At 39.7% G+C, this 24,132-nt stretch overlaps 1 protein-coding gene across 4 annotated transcripts in view; it reads left to right on the plus strand.

The window, feature by feature from the left end:
• Positions 1–1,621: 1,621 nt before the first annotated feature.
• The window catches only part of RASSF8 (ras association domain-containing protein 8), a 48,251-nt gene continuing 25,740 nt past the window's right edge, over positions 1,622–24,132 (plus strand). Inside the window, exons 1-8 of one of the 4 annotated variants that reach the window (XM_071696879.1) lie at positions 1,622–1,719; positions 5,657–5,752; positions 8,427–8,537; positions 10,634–12,280; positions 13,515–13,664; positions 18,823–18,939; positions 21,534–21,682; positions 22,767–22,932. In XM_071696879.1, the coding sequence (XP_071552980.1) occupies positions 5,681–5,752; positions 8,427–8,537; positions 10,634–12,280; positions 13,515–13,664; positions 18,823–18,939; positions 21,534–21,682; positions 22,767–22,932 (2,412 nt within the window). In that variant the 5' untranslated portion in view covers positions 1,622–1,719; positions 5,657–5,680. Of the gene's footprint in view, positions 1,720–3,985; positions 4,790–5,656; positions 5,753–8,426; positions 8,538–10,633; positions 12,281–13,514; positions 13,665–18,822; positions 18,940–21,533; positions 21,683–22,766; positions 22,933–24,132 lie in introns of those variants that run through there. The other 3 variants (XM_071696876.1, XM_071696878.1, XM_071696877.1) reach the window with 3 other exon arrangements.

The following is a 24,132-nucleotide window of genomic DNA, read 5'->3' on the forward strand; positions in this document are numbered from 1 at the left end:
GTGCCACTAACTGTGGCCATATGTAGTGGTGTTTGTATGCCAGGTGCCACTAACTGTGGCCACTATCTCTCCTCATCTCCACCAGAGAGATAATTAAACCATCAAAATGAGATATCATGTCTCTTTGCTTTTCCTAATGGAACATAATACATATATGTGCATGTAGACATTACATATGAAGATACATATATGAATTACAGTACATTTTGATGTATGATAAAGGCCCAAATAACTATAAATGCTGACCCCCATGATAATTTACCACTGTAGATAAATGGTAAAGAAATTCAATAAGTATTTGCAGTGAGAGATATCGGGTCCTTCCTAATTATCATTCTACAAGTGTCTTATCTACTTAATATTCTGTATGGCTCAGGCAAGCACATCTACAAGGACAAAATGGCCAGTAAAATGGTCATTCTTCACAATGTCCATTCTCTCCTTAGGGGCTAATGCCACAGGGGCGATGGAGGACCTTATTTTGCCGACAAGGATCCTTGGAGGCATTGGAGTGGGGCCTAATACTAGTGTTGACCTTGGGGGGAGGAGGGGGGAGGGGAGTGTGAGGAGACTCGTCAATGATGGGCAGGTGGACCTCTAGGGTCTGAGGAGGACTCGTGAAAGTTATGACAATCATCGCCATTATGGCCTGTGAGAGAAATGTAACTCAATTGTAATTATGAATTGTATCAAATTAGATTAAGACATTGAGATAGATTGTCAATACTACAATGTAGGCTGGGATATTGATAATGAAGAAGTGTGTTCTTGCATATTTATTGGTTTTACAAGGTTAGACACTACAATATAGCGTTGTTTAACGTCCTATGATAAATTATATTAATTACGTTAGGGGTAAAGTAATCACCAACTTTCCAGTTACTTCACTTAATCCTCTGTCCTGTTTTAAGAACCGGTATCTATGCATTAGGTCAAGTTATTGACCAATTATTTATACATTGTGGTAGATAAACCTTTCATAAAGATAATTTAGACAATAATTGGAGCAACTGGCCGATAAAAAGGTTTATTTTTGTCAAATAAATCAGACATGTTGGGAAGTGGAAGTGTGACATATAAATGGATATGTATCATTAGTTTTCTCATTTGCATATGTTCATAAAGGCTGCTGGTGATAAGTTTGAAGGTTGAATGATAATATCCCAAAAAGTATATGGAATAAGGAAATGATTTAGATTAATGATTAATAATAATGAGTGATGCTGGATATTGCTGCCATGCAGAGGCTGTGGTGCAACATGTTATCGTACTGCCTCTATATTCGATGTTACATTAGGGTAACGGGAATTAGTTTTTAGATCTGCATGACTGGTGATACTTCCTCGTTAATCCCTTAAATAAATGCCGAGTCAAGGCTTCATGTAAAGCGGGAGACTTGCTCTCCTTACAGCAAGTTCAAATCTCTCCATACATGGGCGAGATGAATTCCCCCTCCCTCCCTCCCTCCCCCAAGACTCACGCTCACGTACGAGTTATATCACTAAGACGATTTAGAAATAGTGATCGACCGACATTAAGTGAGTAATTGAGAGGAATGAATGATAAATGATAAAGGGAGACGGTTGAGAGCGGGATGCGCATCCCGGCCGGCACTTGTCTCCCAGCCTCAAGTCAACAAATATGGCGGCGGTTAGAGTAAGGCAAAGTTATCTTTAGACCCTATTCTATGCGTCCGTAGCACACTAACTCTAGTTTAAGGTGAGTGACAGCTACAGATATCATGTCTTGGTAGGATTTAGCCTCTGTCTATCTTGGAGGAGCCGCCATTAAGGGGGATAATGGCGCGTGAGGAGGGCCACTATAGCACACGCCCCCCCAACCACCATTAACCACTAACTCGTTCGAGTTAGACACCGTTTTCGGGAAAGTTTTCCTCCCAGATACAACGAGGTATAGCAGTGATGAGGTATCTGATGTATGTAATATAAATTATAAAGTTCAAAGTATGAGTAATAAGGATATAGTGAAGTTGTGAAGGATATACGAGTAGAGTTCCTCCCCCCTCACCAATGGGGTCGACATTTTCCTGTCCTAAACTGTAGATCAAAATATATATATTAATTCCTCTTGATTTATGAAGTTCTGTGGCAAAATTGGAGTGTTCAGGTGCCCCCCTTCCGCCCTAATACCCTTAGGAAGTTCATAATAACCAATTTATTACCACTCGATCACTTATGGCATTGATTATATTGGCTGGGAATATAATTATCGATTATAATTTATGAATAAACTTGGATTATCAAGGGATAATAGTGAGGAAGTTGTGTGGTACTTCTGAGGTTTAAGGGCACCACCTGAATCCCTGCGATAATGGATTTCAAGCGTAGTAAGACGAGACTGTGGATCATGATGTGACGAATCAGAAATTTTTATGATAATAAGTGATGATATGGAGGAATAGAAACTTTATTTGTAATTTGGGATTGATTTGTGCAATAGTTGATATTTAGTGTCGCAAGCCTGTTAAATGATCTTCGATGTGGATGTATGTATACGTATACGAGTTGGACACTCCTGTACTCAGAATTTGAAAGGACTGTACAGTGGAATGATTGCCATTGTTGACAGCAATAGAGACCTTGGTGTTGTATGAATCGTTGTGAATTTGGTCATTGTTGAGATTCTCAAGAAGGCCAACCGTAAAGTATTAGTATCGTCTTCCTCTGTACGTCCCTAATATATCCTTCATTAGAATACTGTGTGCGGGCCTGGCATCTCTGTTATGTATGGTATATAAATAGTGTTCAAAATGTGTAAAGATGAATGACAAATATGATTGTCGAGCTTCTGAATCATGCGTATGAAGAAAGTTTGCAAAGAAAACAAATTTCATGGAGATGCAATGACAGAAAAGTGACTTGATTTTGTTATTCAAAAATCACTTATCGACTTAGGGGGGCTTAAATCCCATTGTTTAATGCGTGCTCAGCCAGAGGGTGTGACTACAGAGTTTTTAAGCATTGATGAATAACAACCTTCAGAAATTACATCTTCAACCAGCAAAGTGTCGATGAATGGAACAAGCTGCCTGCAGAGGCAGTTACAGCAACTGATATAAATGGATTTGAGGTAAGAAGTTATACGTTAGTATTGGGCCACCAAAGGAGCCAGCATGGCTTACCGCTTCAGCAGTCCAATACCAATCGTCCCACTGATACAATAAGATGATGCTAGTAAGCATACTGTTAAGAGATCAATCAAACATTGGAAAACCTCCCTGGCAGATAAGAGGTATCATAACATTCAGTATTTTAGCGTGAATATGTCTCACATATGCTTGAGCATTGCACAAATGCCACTAAATGTCAACAAACAGATGACCTCGTCTGAAACTAATTTTTTGTCGGAATATTTCTGTCATATGATATGAATACTAGGGAAATTTTGCTAAGATTCTGTTAATTTTTTGATAAATGAATTACCTATGGTAGTTTTAGATTTTTCGTGATGTAAAAATCACTCACTCCAGACCCCATACTATGTTCTCAGAAGACTACTTTGCCATTGTTATTATCTGTTTGAAGTGAAAAAGGAAGAAATGCCTTTCGTTAATATGATGTTTAAGATCAGTACCTTCATTATGTTGGAATTTCATTGGTTTCGTTTTGCATTGTTATTATATTGTGCTTAGAGTAAACTGAGATCGGGGAGCATGTTTGGGAACATTTATTTATATCCTATGATAACAGGTAAGTAAAAGTTGCAAAGTCTGCAAATATCAAAGATGTGAGAATAAGTAATATAAAAGTGTGACAGGTGATCGCTCGAAGAAATCGACAGAACTGCTGGAAACCTAACCTGACATTCTCTTGCAGTTGAGTTATGTGTGATGGTAAAGCAATGCTTTACCACATGGGACTAATAGCTTATTATTATGGGTTATTTTTGTGATGGTGGAGCTTAAAGACTGAGACGAGATTGGTGGAGAGTGAATTATAGCATTGTTTGATTCCTCTGTATTAAATTATTTGAAAGCAGTGATGGTTAGAAAATTGAAAATTGTGATGTATTGTTACAGAAACATAATACATAGATATATGCAGCACTTGATATCACATGCCTTACAGAACCTCATGCTCTCTTCTCTAGTTTTTCCTTCCTCAAAAACAAAAATAAATGTTCCATTTCGTTCAGTTTCTCAGTTACCAGCTCAGCACCATCAGTTGAGGTTGTCTGTGTGGTGTGGTTTCTCAGGCCCACTTGACTGACATCAAGCAACTGGGATTTACTCTGCCCAATAGACACAACTAGACTTGGCCCTTCCTCAGCTCATTTCTGGAACATTTGCAGACTCCAATCTATTCTCACTGTGGAACACCATCTCCACATCTTTCCCTGATCTCTCTCAAACCTAATTGTTCAAGGCTGCTTCCCCTTAACACTATCAGATTACTAAAGTCTGGATCATTTGTTCTTCTCCAAAGGTGGCTTTTATGCCGATTGTAATGCTAAAACTCTCTTTTGCTTACCTCACAGATCTTGAGTCATCTAAACCTGACGCCGTTTGCCCCAAGATTTCTTTACCCTCCTAAAACTTTGCTGCCATGTTTCATGTATATCCACGAGATTTCTCCAACTGTGTACAAATCTTTAATTATTTGCCTTATTTCAGTAAAGTACAGTATCATCAGGAGCAGTTAACTGAGCCTGAAAGGAAAAATCCTCCCTCGATTTCCTCTGTTCGTATGATCTGTAATGATATGGGAAGGAAGGATTCACTGCCCCCTGATTCCATCCCTCATTTCCTATTAGTCTAACCACCATGAGAGTAAGAGTTTCCCCTGTTTCCTGTGTTTGTTGTTCAGTCACCAAAACTTACTCTGAGGAGACCCAAATTACTAAATTTGGCTCCTCTAACTCAATGTTTTATATGTTTTCTTCCCATATTTCCATTCACAAACACCAAAAGAATTAAAGAGTCAGTCCTGATTTTCCAATCTAATTTCACGTTAGTGTTAAAGTCACATAAATTTTCAATTTACTGGCACTCTTGAATGTGTGACATACCTCACGTTGCTCATACAGAATTGTCCAGGCTTTGATCTGAGTTTTTTTGCCGTATTCTTATCTGTACAACAACGGCAAGTTCAATTTTGACTGTATGTTTGTAATTATGTGTACTGTATGGGGAGGGAGTTTTACACTCGTGGGACCCCCAACTCTTAAATGATCTCTGCTGTCATACAACTTTTAAGATTTATTCATGCTGTATGTATTAACTATAACCTCGGGCAGTTTGTTCCATTCATCCACCACTCAATATTATGAAAGTATTTCTTGACATCTTTATGTACAAGTTTCGGATTTAATTTCACATTATGCCATCAGGTTGTTTTATCCCTGCATTTCTCATAAGAACTGTCCACTGTCCACATTGTCAATCTGTTTCAAAAACTACAAAAGGTTCAGATCAGTTCTCTCAGCAGCCTTCTCTGCTTTTATGTGTAAGATAAAGTTAAAAAGTAATCTTCATCAAAATTTGAGACTTTACTTTGCAGGCAATGAATTTTCTAGGAATAGAAATGATTATGTGATATTAAACTGAACAGACTAATGTTATATTCAAGATCAGAATCATCTGTGGTATTTTTCTTGTAATGATACAGACTGAAGTTTTGATATTTAACATAAACAGGAAGATGGCTTCATTGTGGCCAGGATGGAGCTGAAAGTGTGGGTAGAGGGTATCCAGCGCATTGTGTGTGGAGTCACAGACACCACCACCTGTCAGGTGAGTCATTACATATTTTCCTTGGTGTCTGTGCATGTTTAAAAGCGAAAAAGTTCCAAACATTCCTGGAACATTCCATAAATTGCGTGAAAATGTGTTGTCTCCCAAGAATTGTAGATTAGGAATGAATGTTATACCCTTTGTTTAAGGTTAGTTGTCCAGCAACCTTAGGTCCAAGTGGTTGCCAGAGTGTGGGTATTGACTTTACCAAGGGGACCTGAAAATTAAGTCAATTATGTTAGTGAATGGGGTTTCATTTTTTCATATCATTTAAGTTTTCTGTTATATATTTATTTATTTATTTGATGCTTTATGTGATCAAATTGTAACATAATCATATTAACCTGACAGAGAGAAAGTGCTCTCTCTCATCACTTTTTTTTTTTTTTTTTTTGCTGTCTCCCCCGTTTGCGAGGTAGCGCAAGGAAACAGACGAAAGAAATGGCCCAACCCACCCCATACACATGTATATACGTACGTCCACACACGCAAATATACATACCTACACAGCTTTCCATGGTTTACCCCAGACGCTTCACATGCCCTGATTCAATCCACTGACAGCACGTCAACCCCGGTATACCACATCGATCCAATTCACTCTATTCCTTACCCTCCTTTCACCCTCCTGCATGTTCAGGCCCCGATCACACAAAATCTTTTTCACTCCATCTTTCCACCTCCAATTTGGTCTCCCACTTCTCCTCGTTCCCTCCACCTCTTGGTCAATCTTTCCTCACTCATTCTCTCCATGTGCCCAAACCATTTCAAAACACCCTCTTCTGCTCTCTCAACCACGCTCTTTTTATTTCCACACATCTCTCTTACCCTTACATTACTTACTCGATCAAACCACCTCACACCACACATTGTCCTCAAACATCTCATTTCCAGCACATCCATCCTCCTGCGCACCACTCTATCCATAGCCCACGCCTCGCAACCATACAACATTGTTGGAACCACTATTCCTTCAAACATACCCATTTTTGCTTTCCGAGATAATGTTCTCGACTTCCACACATTCTTCAAGGCTCCCAGAATTTTCGCCCCCTCCCCCACCCTATGATCCACTTCCGCTTCCATGGTTCCATCCGCTGCCAGATCCACTCCCAGATCTAAAACACTTTACTTCCTCCAGTTCAGTTTTTCTCCATTCAAACTTACCTCCCAATTGACTTGACCCTCAACCCTACTGTACCTAATAACCTTGCTCGTATTCACATTTACTCTTAACTTTCTTCTTTCACACACTTTACCAAACTCAGTCACCAGCTTCTGCAGTTTCTCACATGAATCAGCCACCAGTGCTGTATCATCAGCGAACAACAACTGACTCACTTCCCAAGCTCTCTCATCCCCAACAGACTTCATACTTGCCCCTCTTTCCAAAACTCTTGCATTCACCTCCCTAACAACCCCATCCATAAACAAATTAAACAGCCATGGAGACATCACACACCCCTGCCGCAAACCTACATTCTCTGAGAACTAATCACTTTCCTCTCTTCCTACACGTACACATGCCTTACATCCTCGATAAAAACTTTTCACTGCTTCTAACAACTTGCCTCCCACACCATATATTCTTAATACCTTCCACAGAGCATCTCTATCAACTCTATCATATGCCTCTCATCACCTATTTTTACATATTGCGTCGAAGAAAGGCATCCTGTACTTTATCATGAATTTGGAAAGAAAATCCAACACCCACTCCATCATTTAAAGCATAGCCAATGATTCATGAGTCATAATGCATAGTTGCTTGGAATAGATGCCAGGTTTACAGTACTAGCAGTTTGAGGTAGTAGTATGGACAAATGATGAGTTTTCTTTTGAATTTATCTAGTGTTTGCAAATTTCATTTGAAGAGCTGTAGTAAATGTGTGTTTTGTTGATGGAGATGAAATTTACTTTACTCTTAGAGAGCGTTATATAATGAAAAATGCTACATATTTACAGAATGAAAATTTCATGTTAAAAAATGTAAACTGAGGAAACATTGAATTAAAGATAATGGTGAGAATATATTTGTGACTGGTTTTTGAGTTAGATCCCATTACTTTAAAGGATGACTTGATAAGAATTATTCCTTCCTGATTGCCAAGATGCAAACTCAAAAAATTCTTTTTTAAGGATCCATGGCATTTGTTTGTCAGTACACAGTATCAAAAGCTGTGAAAAAGTTTTGAATCAATCCCATAATTTTCCTTTTATGGAAAAGTAAAATACGTTAATTGTAATGTTTATGTGTTCAATATTCTTTGCATACAGAAACATATAAATATAATATTTGCTCAGTGACTATTAGTATTTATTATAATGCATGTATGTTTTTGTGAAAGTTTTTGACTCGCATAATTACTGACAGACAATTTGTTCATGTAGAAGGTGCCAAATACCTTTATCTGCTTTCCTCAAAAAATTTTTCACGCCTTGCTGTTATGCTGGTGGCTTTATTCAAGCCTTACTTTAAGTGACACCTAATTACCCATGAACTTGAAATTTGACTTAACATTGCTATACAGTTCCTGCTTACTGGGTTAAACCATTTGGCATCTTGCATGACAAAGCAGTTGTTACTGAAAAAAGGGACAGAATTATTGATATGTAATTTTATGATTGTATTGAATCATTTGCCTGTACTAATTTAGAAAGCATTTGATTTCAGGATGTAGTGTATGCGCTTGCCCATGCCACAGGAAAGACGGGCCGTTTCACTCTTATTGAACGGTGGCGTAACAATGAACGCCTTCTAGCACCTAATGAGTACCCATTGAAGGTAAGTCATGGGGGCTTCTTTACTCCAGTTAACCAATTGAAATATTTTTCTGTCCCAACAGATCTAGAAATGTATTTTTTTCATTATTTACCTGTTTGTACTTAAATTTGCATAGTCACGTTAATTTTTTTTTTTGATGCCAGGACCTTTTACTTCAGTGTCTCAATTCAATTCCTATTTTTTTTGGAATCTTTGCATGTTATGTGTAGGTCCAGGGAGCTTTTAGAATGGAGATGAAGTTTGACGATATTAGAAATTTGTGAATTGTTGTAAATGCATTGGGAATAATTAAAATGCAATATTATGTTTGGGTCTTGTATCCCTCAAATTGCAACATACATCATTTGATGGTTTACCATCAGCTGCAACTTAGTTCTTTTGAAACACAGTTTGTACCACGGTTGTGCAGTAAGTTTAGCATTCTTGAACCACATATACCTTTCACACCTCCCAAGCATCACTGAGGCCCTCTAGTAGCATCTTTGTCAGGATGCAGGACTTACCTTTGTTGCCATCTCTCAGTACCATCTGCTACCTGTGGGAAGTTTGGTCCATACAAGTGCTACTGAAGTGTAAGCTCTTTAGCAGTTTTTGAGTGAATATAGTTACTTTATTAGATTTATGCTGTTGTTCTTTTGTTTGGATATCCTAATTGCAATATGTGTACTTACAACTTGTTATATGTATGTTATTGATTTTATTATTGTACTTGATCACCGTTTCCCTCGTTAGTGAGGTATTGCCAGGAAACAGTTGAAGAAAGACCCGTCCACTCATATACACATACATGCACATACACATATATATCAACATATACATATGTACATGCACATATATATATACACATGTACATATTCATTGCTTCCCAAATAACTCCTATTCCTCACCCACTCCCTTTATTTAATCCCCCATTTTGCTACTCTATGCTCGATCTTTCATGGTATTTATCACACAAGTTTTTTTTCCATGCTCACTTACTCTCACCACTGTCTTCTCACAGACATTGTTACTTTTTTTTTTTTTTTTTTTTTTTTTTTTTTTTTTTTTTTGAAAATCCCTACAAATTTTCACCCTTGCCCACATAGATAGTGATCAGACTTCTGAGTTTGGCTTCAGATAGCTTCATGTTTTATGGTTTTGATGGGTTGGAGATTCAGACTGACTTGGGAGGGTGGTTATTTCATATTGGGTCAATTCTGTGTGTATGTTTTGTTCGTGTTATGTTTGTTTGGGTTAGGGAATCCGTGTGTAGAGATTATTGAAGTGTGATACAGGGATAAGCTTTTTATTTTTACTTTGGGCTTGGTGGTTTGTTATGAAGTGGTTTGGTTGGGAGTGCTCTAGTGCTGAACATGTTGAGGTGGGATTGTATTAGTAAGGTTTTTGTTTTATTGTGAGGGTGTTGAGTGTTTGTGGTTTCTAGCAGCTGGTAATTGATGTGAATGGACTATTTTTGTGGTTTGCAGCTTTGTTGTACAATATCTCTCATCTTATCATTTTTTATTTGTTGGTGTTTGACAACATTCCATTGGAACACATCCACTCTGCTTCATACTTTTTTTAAGGGTCCACACTTCACATCCATACCTCACCGTCAAAAACATACCCATCTTTGCCCTCTCTGTATCCTCTTTTGTGCCACTGCTGACAGGATGGGAAGGAGTGTGCAATGGAATAGCCACTCTTGCGGCAAAAATCAAAATAAGTCTTCCTGTACCCTTCTCAATGCTTCCAGGATCTTAGCCCCCTCACCCACCCATTGGCTTACTTCTCCCATAGTTCCATTTCATGCTAAGGTATCTAACATGCTCCTCTTAATCCAGGTATATCTGTTTCTTCTAACGAAATTGCTCATTTGACGTAGGTATGTTCGTGGTTAATAAATTGCCAAAATTGTATTTGAGCCTCTGGCTTTTGCAGATGATGGCTTTATCTACAATTTAGGTTTCAGCTTTAGCAGGCAGGACAGATTTTATGTTTTTCCACCTTTTTTTTTTACTTTTCATACTTGGTTTCATTTACTTTGTTTCTTCATTCTCTCTCATTAATGAAATAGGCTTGAATACTTGATTATTTATGTATCTTTTTTCCACCAGATTCTTATGAAATGGGGAGAATACTCCAACGATGTTCAGTTCATCCTTCAGCGATCAGCCCTCGATCCTAAGACACCGAATGGCCCAACTGCCCTTCGACCTGGTGGCCCTCAGAGAGTGGAGCCACCCAGCAGGCCATCAGTCCCTCTCGGCTCACAGGCTTTGCATGACCGACCTAGACAGTCTCCTCATGTTCATAAAGATCTAAAGAAATCTCTTACCTTTAGTGGTGGTCATGCAGAGCTTCGGCGACAAGAGGTGGGTTCCCCATCTCAGCCTCTTGCTGGACCACCTACTCTACAGGCTGTGCAGCCTCCTCCTGGCCCCCGTCATACAGACCTTGTTTACCCCACCCCCCCAGTGACACATTGGGAGGGGCAGGGATGGACGGGTGAAGGAAGTAAGGCAGATCAAAAACCTGGAGCAGTCGCGTGGAGACCGCCTGCACCTCCACCGTATGAAGTGGTTCGAGGTAATCCCCCTCCACCTCCATCAGCTTCTACCAGAGTAGGGGTAGATAATGTTCGGGCTACCACTAGTCACTGGAGCGCGCCTCGGCCTGGTCCTCAAGCCCCTCTGGCACCATCACATTCATCAAATGCTGCAGCTATCCATCAGTCACCAAGTAGACCAGTTCCAACTAGTGAGCCTCCATATTCGACAGGTAGAAGAGACCAGCGAACTGACTCTCAGTCATTAGTGAGGACGGAACCTGTTTATAGTGATAGTCGAAGAGCTCCATACCCGAACTATACACATCAAGGTAATATTGGCCTTCCTGCAGGTCCTCAGTATGCCACACGTGGCCCCCCTCCTAGTCAGATTTCCCCTGTGTATAATGGCCCAAAGCCACCACACATAGCAGGACCGCGAGAGCTTCCCCCATATCGCCACCCTCCACCACCCTCTTCTTCTCCAAACAAGGTCACTCCATCTCATGGATCACCAAGGAAAATTGTAAATGTATCTCAGTCAGCACCTGCAACACAAATATCACCTACAAAACAGCCACCTCCTCCACCAGTGACACAAGTGCCACACTCAGCAAGCAAAGTGCCTAACCCTCATCAGGTCACTGCCTCACCTCATTCCTCACCTGTACGTCATCCCTCACCAACACGTCGCCCATCGCCCACACGCCACCCATCACCAACACGCCCTTATACAGTCAATCCACCAAACTTAAATTCTATTAATCCTCTAAATAATATTAAGAGTGGACGTTCCAGCAGCCCAGTTAAGAATGCCCCAGTAAGACATATTAACATTGAGGAATTACCAGGAAGTGCCAGTCATGAAAAATACCCTTCTAGACCATTGAATGAGGAATCAAATTCAAGGCAAGGTGAAACAAATTCTAGAAAAGAAGATGGTGTAAAAGGTGATATCACGAGAGAGGTATTACAGTCAGAGAATGTAAATAACAGTGTGGGGAAAACTAATTCAGATACACAACTTAAGATGAACCAAGAGAGGGGGAGTATGGACCAGTTGACATCAGAAGGTCGACGTGGGACCAGTGAAGAGCCACCAGTGAATAGTGAGATTGCCCTTTCCAACTGTAATGAACGACTTAACTCCTCTTCAGATACTGCGCTCACCAATCATAATGTCAAATCTCCTCACACCCGTCGAAGTCCAACAAAGGTAAGTGGTCTCGAAGTTAGTATTATTTTGGGTGTGGTATTTAGCCCTTTCATTATTTAGCATGTTTGATTAATGTTACAAGGTAGAAGAAAGACTGATAGGATTTGTCTGGAAAACTACTCAAACTCAGCTGCTATCTCACTCGAAGCACATGTATGAAACTTGTGAGGAAAGAGAATTGTTACGGTTTTTCTTGACTGTACTGAGTAATTTCATAAAGTAAATAACAGATTAGAGAAAGTTGCAACACAGAGCATTAAAGGTAAGCTAGGAAGATGGAGTAAGGCATTTCTGACAAACAGAAAATTCAGGAAGTAGCTAACAGATCGTGTCAACAAAGATCTTTTGGGTGTGCCACAAGGATGTAACTGATAATATCAGACATAAACATTGAAGTGAAATAATATGTATTCATTTGGATTGCAGATGAGACAGTGCTCTTTTATCTTGTTTACTGTTAAAAGACTTTTTTTCTGACTTTACCACATATCTTACCTTAGTGAGGTAATACTCAGAACATAGGAGAAAAAAATGCAAAAAGACAATTTTTCTTGATACTGTAAAAGAAATGATAGGGTAAGAGAGAGATATGGTGATAAGAAGAGCACGGTTGAGAGAGCTAAGGACTGTGTACTGAAATGGTTTGGACATGAGAAGTTGACAGAGAGGATGCTTGTGTTTGATGTGGAGGGGACAAGTGAGATGGAAATATGAAGTGCATGAGATTTTTGAATGCTTATGGTCTGATTATTCTATTTATTCTGCTGAGTGGTGTGTGGAAGTTAATTCTTGACCCGATGGATACTTTTAGGCTTATGCTTTTACAACCCAGAATGGTTAATTGTATGTATTTATGTACCATTACATTTCTTGTGTCATTGATGTTACTGTGGTTGGAAAGGTAATTCCAGGTAGGTAAGCCATGAGGGATGATTAGGAAATAAAGGTATTTTTAACCTTTTTGTAAAAAGTACTCTCTCATGCTTGTAGGATTCAGTTTAGCGGCATGAGATTTTTTTCAGTGTCTTAGAAAAGTGCTACAGTGACATGAAAGTGTGTCCATTTTCGACAGTTCGCTTTTGATGATATTTTGAATGACATCGTGAATTTGTAAGTTGAATAGTTGTAAATTATTGGTAAAGATTTGGCTAAGATTGGCCATAATGTACATTGATTTTTACTAATGATTATACAGAACCTTTCATTTTACATTAAAAGATTTGATTTACCTCAGGAATCTCCTAAAGCAAGTAATGACGGTGGGAGACTGAACCATAACAATAAAGTGGAGCAGGTTGTTGTTGATGGAAAGTACCGTGACCTTATCAAACTTATCAACCTGCAACGTGACACATTAAACAACCAGCAAGTGGAGATAACTAAGGTAAGAATGCCTGCATGTCTTATTGCACTGAATTATGTTAGTTGTATATGAAGAAAGGAAGTAGTTGAGGCACCAAAGGCTAAGAAGCAGGACTGGATTTTATCAGTCATGGAGACTCTTGTTGTGGCCATCCCCTTAGGGGAGTTCCCAAAGGGGATGGGCATCAAAGATATAGAACGGAAGACAAAAGAAAGGGAGACCACCTGTGACATGGGAGAACAGAGTGGAAGAGTATTGAAGGGAGAGAAATTAGGAAAATGTGTGGAATGGTGTATGTGAGGGGCACATGTAAGGACGGGGATCAATGTAGATTCTTTTGCCGTGGCCCCCATGATAGGAGTTCCCAGAGGGAATGGGTATCAGATGTATAGATAGATAGATGCTTTATTAAGCATTTGATAGGAAGTGATTAAAAGAGAAAGACGTTTGATTAGTGTCCGTATTGCCCCCATCTCAAGTACAGTAATTCTGACCATTGTTAATATTCTTATGGCTTTGGATGTGGGTAGTGGAAGGCCTGTAACATCTTTTTCATTCTTGTGAGTTATATTCCTTGTGTGCAAGGCAGCATCCAGAACAAATGACTAAGATTTAGAGAAAAAAATCTTCATGTGGCTCTTTCCTCCATTCCTTCTTTTGGACAGTAGTACAGGAAGGGAGGATATTCAACCTCCCCAGCTCCTAGCATTAGCAAGGTGGTGCCATGAACAGATGAAGAATGGCCTCATCCACTTACACCCATTCTCCAGCTGTCATGTGTAATGCACCAAAGCCACAGCTACATATCCACAACTAGGCTTGGTGTACCCCAGATGCTTCACATCCCTGGTTCAGTGCATTGACAGCATGTTGACCCCAGTATACCACCTTATACAAATTCACCCTCCTGCATGTTCATGTGCCCGATCACCCAAAATCATTTTTACTTTACCGTTCCATTTCCAGTTTGGTCACCACATTCTTTTTCCCTCCACTTCTGCCACATATGTCCTCTTTGTCAACCTTTCCCCACTCATTTTTTCCATATGTCCAAACCATTTCAGCACACTCTCTACTACTCCCTTAACCACACTTTTTTATTACCACACTTTTCTCCTACCTTTTCATTACTTAATCAGACCACCTCACGCCACATTTCATTTCCAACACACTTCCTTTCCCTTGCTCAGCCTGTGCCTCATGTCCATGTAATAATGTTGGGACTACTGTTCCCTCAAGTGCACCCATTTTTACCTTCCCACGTAACTTTCTCTCTTTCCATACTTTCTTCAGTGCTCTCAGAACCTCTGCCCCCCTCTCCCACCCGATGACTCACTTTTGCTTCCATGGTTCCATTTGCTGCCATATCCACTGCCATATACCAGAAACACTTCACATCGCTAATTTTTCTCCATTCAAACTCACACCCCAACTAACCTGTCCTTCAACTTAGCTGAACCTAATTACCTGGCTTTTCTTCTTATTTACTCTCAACTTTCTCTTATCAAGTTTTCTTCCAGACTCACCACCCTCTGAAGTTTCTTATTCAAATCTACCACCAGTGCTGTATTATCAGCAAACAACTGACTTGTAGGGCCCTCTCATCCCCCACAGACTGCATACTCGCCTCATCCATAAACAAATTGAACTTGCATTTACCAACCTCACCACCTCACCCACAAACAAATTGAACAACCATGGTGACATTTCACACCCCTGCTACAGACCCAGCCTCACTTGGAACCATGACTCGAGTGTACACAAACCTTATACCCTTAGAATTTCTCACTGCTTCTTGAAGCATTCCTCCCACACTATCTTCTTAAGACCTTCCACAAAGCATCTCTATCAACCGTATCATATTTCCTCTCCAGATCCAGAAATAACACACACATATCCATACATTTTTCTACGTATTTCTTGCTCTCATTTTTTAAAACAGTCACCTGATCCACACATCCTCTTCCAATTCAGAAACCACACTGCTCCTCCCCAGTCTGACGCTCTGTACATACTTTCACCCTTGCAGGCAGTTCCCTCTTCTACAAATTACTAGGTATACTCAACACACTATGATTATACCTCTGTAGTCTGAACACTGTCATGCTTCATTTTGCATTACTGCTATTCAGGCTGTCCAACTCTTGGATATTTTACTTTAGATTATTTACTTCATTCCACTTTATTTTTCAAAGTAGAGGTTAATGTTTCTCAATATATATGCCTTTGATTTCACCATGTCTGCCTGTATCAATGTCGAGATTATTATTAGTACACACTCCAGTAATATTATGATCAGGGATACTCATTCTTGTGACCTCAGTATGTATAATGAAAGATATTTGTAAAAATCATATTTTTTTTCCCCTGATATTTTGTGTTAAGTTGTCGGCATATATGCCAGTGCACTGTTTCTTTCATGACTCTCTGATTACATCCATATTCCAGCCCATACTTTTCCCTTTGTTCAGAATTAAAGTTGAAATCTCAAGACCAAATTATTCTTAGTTCTGGCTCGTTACACTCCCTTAGAATGTCATCAGGTTTTGTTTATATCATACTGAACTCCATTTGCTGTGATGAATGTTCTTATTACTGTAATGCTTACTGTTAATGTTGCACATTTATTATTAGATAGTTTCATTATGTTTTGCGTCATATATATTTTCTTCATGTATTGCTACCCCACCTTGCTTGCATTATCCTCTTCAGCTCTGAAGGTCACATTGCTTATTTTACCATTCCTCCATGTTTCAGTAAAGTTTATGTGCATTATGTTAGAATCTCTGACATGCTTATTGACAAATTTAGTTTTGATTCTGGTATTTTCATTTAGCAGACTTTATAAATTCTTCACTTCTTCGCTTCATACTAGATCACTTTCTGCATTAGTTAGGTAGTGCCAGGAACAGATGAAGAAAGGCCACCTTTGCTCACATCCATTCTCAGCTGTCATTTGCAGTGTACAAAACCACATCATGCAGTCCATAACTAGGTCCCACAAGCCTTTCCATGGTTTACCCCAGCTGCTTCACATACCCTGGTTCAGTCCATAACAGCAAGTTGACCCCTGTATACTACATCATTCTAGTTCTCTGTATCCCATGCACACCTTTCACTCTCCTTTATGCTCAGTCCCTGGTCACTCAAAATCTTTTTCACTTCATCCTTCCACCTCCAGTTTGGTCTCACCCTTTCCTCTTATTCCTTCTGACACATATATCTTCTTTTTTAACCTTTCTTCTCATTTTCTCATTATGTCCAAACCATTCCAGCACACCCGCTTCACTTCCATCAACCACACTCTTTTTATTACCACACTTCTCTTCTACCATTTCATTACTCACTCGATCAAGCCACCTTATACCACATGTCCTCAAACTTTTAATTTCCAACATATTCACCCTCCTTTACACAAAATCATCTATATCCCATTCCTTGCATCAGTGTAAGATTGTTGTTACTACTGTACCTTCAAACACCCATTTTTGCCCTTCCAGATAATGATCTCTCTTTCCACACATTCTTCAATGCTCCCATAACCTTTGCCCCCTCTCCCACCATACATCTCACTTCCATGGTTCCATTCGCTGCCTTATCCACTCTCAGATATCTGAAACATTTAATTTCCTCCAGTTTTTCTCCATTCAAACTCTCACCCCCAATTGACATTTCCCTTAACTCTGATAAGCCTAACAATATTCACATTTACTCTCAACTTCCTCCTCTCACAAACTTTTCCAAACTCAGTCACCAATTTCTGAAGTTTCTCATTTGAATTTGCCACCAGTGTTTTATCATCAGCAAACAACAGCTGACTCATATTTTCAGCCTTTTCATCCTCACCAGACTGCATACTTGCCCCTTTTTACACGACTCTCATTAACTCTCTCCTCTCGATACAATAAACAAATTAAACAACCATGGTGATGGCAAGCACTCCTGCCACAGACCAATCTTTACTTAAAACCATTCACTTTTCTCTCTTCCTACTCATACACGTGTCTTACACCCTTGATAAAAACTTCTCATTGCTTCTAGCAGCTTTCCTCCCTCACCGTATATTCTTCAGACCTTCCTGAAGGCATATCTGTCAACCCTATGATATGCTTTCTCCAGGTCTGCAAATGCGAATACACACCTGATCCACGCATCCTCTACCACTCCTGAAACCACACTGCTTCTCCTTAGTTGATATGTAATTGAGTAATGCCTGCTGACCATCTTTCCTACGTATACGTTTTCTTGTCTATGTCCCTTTTTTCAAAGCAGAAGATATTCCCAATCACTAGTCCTTTTTCAGCACATGGTTCCACAAGCTGTTCACCATTTCCATTTACTTTACTGAATATCCCATTCCTCCCCAATTATACCCTTAACTGTCACATTACTTACCTCCACATTTAAACTACCGTTCACTGATACCCTGTGTCTTGCAACTGCTGACACACTCATTCAGCTGCTCCCAAAACACTTGCTTCTAGTAATCTTTCTTTTCATGGCTTCATGGCCAGGTGCATAAACCATACACATTCATTTCTACTTTTCATTTTTACCTACATTAGTCTTGAGCTCACATCCATACACACTGTCACATACTCCCACAGTTCCTACTTCAGGAGTAGTGCTACCCCTTCCTTTGCTCTTGTCTTCTCACCAACCCCTGACTTTGCTCCTGAAACATTTCAAACCATTCTTCCTCATTACCTTTGAGCTTTACTCAGAACTATATCTTATTCTATCCACCTTTCTTTTACTGTAGATAAATTTTTACATCTTTTTTAATAAGTTTCTCCCTTAAAATCATTTAACATCCTCTGCTTGTTTTATCTCTGTATCCCTTGAAGAACTTTTATCTCTCTCTCATCACTGTTTTAAAAACCTGAAGGTTATGGTCAGTGTGTGTGTGTATGTTTCTGATGATGGTGTTAGTACGGAGTGAGTGGGAATGAACAGGGATCAGTGTATGTTAAAGGCGAATTATTGTTTAGCAGGATAGTTGTATTAATTTGTAGTTTTTAACATGCTGGTACTATTCAGAACAAAGTTTTTTGTGTATATTTGATGATAATGGCACTTTATTGTTGAAATATTCATAGCTTTTTCATCAGCACATTATTAGTAAAAGATCATAAAGAAAAGTTTCAGAAATTGTATGTTTTTCATCATTTTTTTACAGTATGAAGCTGAAATTGCATATTTAGAGGGTCGGTCACGTGAAGATGAATCACGGCTTGCTTATGTTGCATCAGAAATAGAGAGACAAGAGAATTTAGCTCAGCAGATAGAGCAAGAGGTAAGTTCAATAATCATTGTTCATTGTTTTTTGACTAGTTAATGAGAAGAGGCTTTAATTTTGGAACAATGATCAGATTATTCTGGCATTATTTATTTACTGATTTTTAGGTTTAAGTATATAGCATATAATGGATTCCACTGTCCTGTGAACCAGACTTCTAACATTGTTGTCCCATGACTCCCAGCTATATGCTCTACTGCCAGATTACCTGCTTTCACATTCAAATCACAAGTCACTAATCCTCGGTCCTTTGCATCAAAACTGCAGAAACACTCTCCCAGCTCCTCCCAGAACACCTGCCTCTCTTCCTTACTCCTCTTGATTCCAAGTGCATAAGGACTAATAGTCACCCAGCTTTTGTATCCACTTTCATTTTGATCCACATCAATCTGGGGTTCACTTCCTTACACTCTCCCCTACATCCCCACATCTCCTTCAGCACCTGTGCTACCCTTTCGTTAGCTCTCACCCTCATGATAACTCATAGCTGTACCCACAGAGACATTCCTAAACCATTCTTCCCTCATCTATTTGAGCTTTGTTACTCTCAGCACTAAAACATCCCAAGTTTCTCTCCTCAAACAGACTACCTATCTCTCCTCCTTCATTTTGGTTTTTCCACAAATGTTCAGGCATCCCAGCTGGGCTCTTGAGGTAGATGAGTTTGCTTTGCTTGGTTGATTCTATTCCAACTTCAAGAAATTCAAAATACAAAGAGGGTAGGTAGTTGTTGGTAGGCAGCCAACAACAAGGGAGATATATTACCAGTACTACCCGCCAGGGTATCAGGAGGGTTAGAGACGGCTACATAGTGAGCCAGCACTTCGGTGGTGGTCAAATTACGCTCCTCTGACTCAGGTAGCTATCTTTTCATTCTGCCTTGATAACATGTGGATCACTGGCATTCTGTTCACAAACATACAACCTCCTTGTCATACAAAACTCTTGACAATTCTTAACTCACACAGATTATTCTTCATAGTTAGATTTTCCTGCAGTAAGCACAGTGTGCTAGCTCTTCCTTTTGGTAAATGGTAGGAGCAATGTATAGCAGAGTAGTTAGGGACATATAGGCTGGAGCATTAAATAGAAATGTTAGGTAGAAGTAGTAAGGAACATTAGGCAGGAGCATTAGGTAGAGGTAGTCATCATGATCATTTGGTAGGAGACTGCGAACACTGTGCTGGAGTTGCCTTCTGCCAGTGTCTTGTTAAGGGTGAGGCATTAAAGGCTAAGAAGCGGCAGTAGAGTTTACTAGTTATGGATACCCTGTTAACTTGGCCACCCCCTTGATGTAGTACTAGTTGGGAACAGGCATTAGAGGTATAGATAGATAGGTAGATATTAGGGTTTACAATTACCCCAGGACCTCAATCAAAGAAAGAGTTCAAGTGTTACCCGGGATCTCTCTAGAGAATCCTGCAGCCCAAGGTTGCATTAATTTTAGTAGCAAGGAAGAATGGACTACTTTAGACTGGGTAGTGATATGACCTAGCCACAGGTGACTTGTCGCTCATTGTGTAACATTGAGCAGGTATAATCTGGTAGAATAGATATATGGAAGCATTTAGGGAAGCAGTGATTGTATGTGCAAGAGATGCATGTGGCATGTGAAAGGTGGGAGGTGGAAAGATCATAAAGGGAAGTGAGTGGTGGGTTGAAGAGGTAAAGTTGCTAGTGAAAGGGAAGAGAGAGGCATTTGGGCAGTACTTACAGGGAAGGAGTGCAAATTATTGGAAGAGGTACAATAGAAAGCGGGAGGAGGTCAAGAGAAAGGTGTGGGGGTTGAAAAATAAGGCAAATGAGAGTTGGAGTGAGGGAGTATCATTAAACTTTTGCGAGAATAAAAAGATGTTTTGGAAGGAGGTAAATAGTGTGCAAAAGACAAGAGAACAAATGAGAACAACAGTGAAGGGGACAAAAAGGAAAGCGATAACAGGTAGTGATGAAGTGAGGAGATGGAGTGAGTATTTTGAAGGATTGTTAAGTCTGTTCGATAATAGAGTGGCAGATATAGGTTGTTTCGGTTGGGATGGTATGTGAAGTGAGAGAATGGTGGAAAGGGGTTTGACGAAGAGAGAAGAGGTTGTGAGAACCTTGTAGAAGACAAAATCCAGCAAAGTGGTAGGAGTGGATAGTATTGCTGTTGAATTTTGAGAAAGGATAATGTGTATTTTCATGAATCATGATGAATTGTCTGGGGATTGGTGCCACTGTATAAAGGCAAAAGGTGAGTGTTCAAACTATGAAGGGATAAGTTTGTTAAGTAGGGGCTTCAGCAGTAGTGCTACTGACTCCTTTGTTCTTGACCTCTCACCAACCCATGACTTTACTCCCAAGACATTTCCAAACCATTCTTCCCCTTTACCATTGAGCTTAATTTCACATATAGCCAGAACATACAGGTTTCTTAAATGAAGTGATTTTAAGTTATTTAGCATTGCTTTATCATGTGTTAAAAATCAGTCGCATCTCATTTGTTAGTGCACCTAAAGAAATCCTTATGATAGTTTCCTTTTATTTGATAAACAGATTTTTGTGTTGCTGCAGGATGGTTCCATTCTGTATTATGACTTTGGAATTTATCACAGGTAACTCATCTGCAACAGCTAGAGCAGGAGGCTGAAGGGGTACGACAGACAGAGGAAAAGATTAAAGCTGAGATCAGTGTATTGCAAGCCCAGGTGACTCATTGTGAAAATCAGTTGACAGCTCACAATGAGACCGTCAGGTCAGCTCAGTAAGATAACTGTTGGTTTTTGCTTTGGAGAGTTCAATAATATGATTAACAATATGTATTCATCTAATGTCTGTACATTGACAACTCTCACCCAATCACATGATATACTTAAAGGTAATTATAAACAGGTAATTACACACACATATACTCTCAAACTTATTTATATAATAGATATATGAATATGTTTGAGAGTATATGTGTGTGTAATCTCCTGTTTATAATTACCTTTAAGTATGATATATCATGTGATTGGGTTAGAGTTGTGCAAGGAATAGAGTGAATTGGAATGATGTTGTATCCTGGGGTCGATGTGCTGTCAATGGATTGAACCAGGACGTGAAACTTGTGGGGTAAACCATGGAAAGGTCCGTGGGGCCTGGATGTTGATGGGGGCTGTGGTTTCGGTGCATTACTCATGACAGCAAGAGACAGTGTGAATGAAAGTGGCCTCATTTTGTCTGTTTTCCTGGTGCTGCCTCACTGAAGCAGAGGTTAGCGACACTGTGAACAAAAGTAATGTTAAGGGACAGGTTAGTTGAATTGTGAATTTGAAGGAATTAAAGTACTTTACATACCTGGGAGTAGACATGGCAGCGATTGAAACCATGGAAGCGGAAGTGAGTCATAGGATGGGTAGGGGGGCAAAGGTTCTGGGAGCACTGAAAATATGTGGAAAGAGAGAATCTTATCTAGTTAGGCATACATATGATGAATTTATATGTCAGACCCTGTCTGTTTATATCTGTCTGTAATTACCCCATGACTGAGTTCTGTGAGGGTCTTGGTGTTACCCAGAATGTTCCTAAAAGCTTCTGCAGCCCAGGCTGTGCTACATCCTGTAACAAGTAAATGTCGACTCCTCTATATTACGAAGTTCTTTGATGGGACTTTACTCCCAATGATACAGCCTCACCAAAGTGAGGTCTCTCATGCTGTGTGACCTTGATTAAGCAGTCTGCTAATACCTGTAAGACCTTTACAGTGTTATACAACTTTGTGCTATAAAGAATTTTTTGATGCAATGATTTGTTCTCAATAAAAATCAATATTATTTCTCTTCAGCCTATCCTTCTCTTGCGTACAGGGAACTGGAGAAAAACATGAGTGATGAAAAGCAGCGTGGCCAGGAGGAAGCAAAAGCACAGCAGGAAGCAATAGTGCGTGAGATTGAAAAGTTGCAGACGGCCATTGCCCAGGCCAATGCGCAGGCTGAGCATGCTCAACTAACATCGCAGCAACTTCTTCAAGAGGTTAATATGAATACCAAAACTAATCTGATATCTTTTTTAATATTTCTTTTAATGCTTTTGTGGCCTTTTTTGTTGGAAGTTGGAGTGAGCAGCTTAGCAAAGTTTATGGTCTGTATCACTGCACGTTACATAGACCAGATGGCACTCCCACTCCTGCCCATACACTTAACCTGCCTACTTACTTATGGATATATAGAAAGTTTGATACATTTGTGGGTACCTGCAGTTTGCCTACCTAACATTTCCCCGTTATCCATATACCAATCATCCTAATTCTTTCTGCATAGTTGCCTTTATACTCTACACCTAATTTTTGACTTACATATCATTTAACCTCCAACATTCCAAGCCCCTTGTTTCTTTTGCTATACAAAGGCACAGATACCCACATTAGGGTCAGGCTTGTCGGAGAAAAATATAAAAAGTGCAGCCTATTCTGCAATTGATAAACAATTTGTCTCATCAGTGTTCTTAGGAAAAACATATGATGATAAAGAGTTTCTTAGTCTACTTGTGAAAGGAGAGAAGCAGTAACTGGATTGACTATCTATCAAGTTGAAAATGCTCAAAAAGCATATTAGATATCATATGTTGGGGATAGGGGAGAAAGAATACTTCCCACATATTCCCTACATATTGTAGAAGGCGACTAATAGGGGATGGAGTGGGGGGCTGGAAATCCTCCTCTCTAGTTTTTACTTTTCCATAAGAGGGGACAAAGAAGGGGGCCAAGCGAGGATTTTCCCTCTAAGGCTCAGTCCTCTGTCCTTGGCGCTACCTCGCTGATGTGGGAAATAGCAAATATTCATGAAATGTTTGTTTTTGTATGATTATTTTTCAGGGAGAGCTCAGGTAGATTCTTGAAACTTTATGAGGGGATGTATTGCTTTGAAAACTATGGCAGAGATTATGGAGTATGCTGTCCATGGGGGATGAAAGGGCCTGGGAAATAAGTAAGTTTTTGTTTGCTGATAATACAGCACCGGTGGTGGATTCAGCTGAGAAACTATAGAAGTTGGTTACTGGGTTTGGAAGAGTGAATGAAAGGAGGTACTTGAGAGTGAATGTCAATAAGAGCGAGGTTATTATGTTGAGCAAGGTCTAGGGATAGGTTAGCCGGGATGTAAGTTTGAATGGAGAAAAATTGGAGGAAGTTAAGTGTTTTAGATGCCTGGGAATGGACATGGCAGCGAATGGAGC

Source organism: Panulirus ornatus, chromosome 61, assembly GCF_036320965.1.
Source record: "Panulirus ornatus isolate Po-2019 chromosome 61, ASM3632096v1, whole genome shotgun sequence".
Lineage (NCBI taxonomy): Eukaryota > Metazoa > Arthropoda > Malacostraca > Decapoda > Palinuridae > Panulirus > Panulirus ornatus.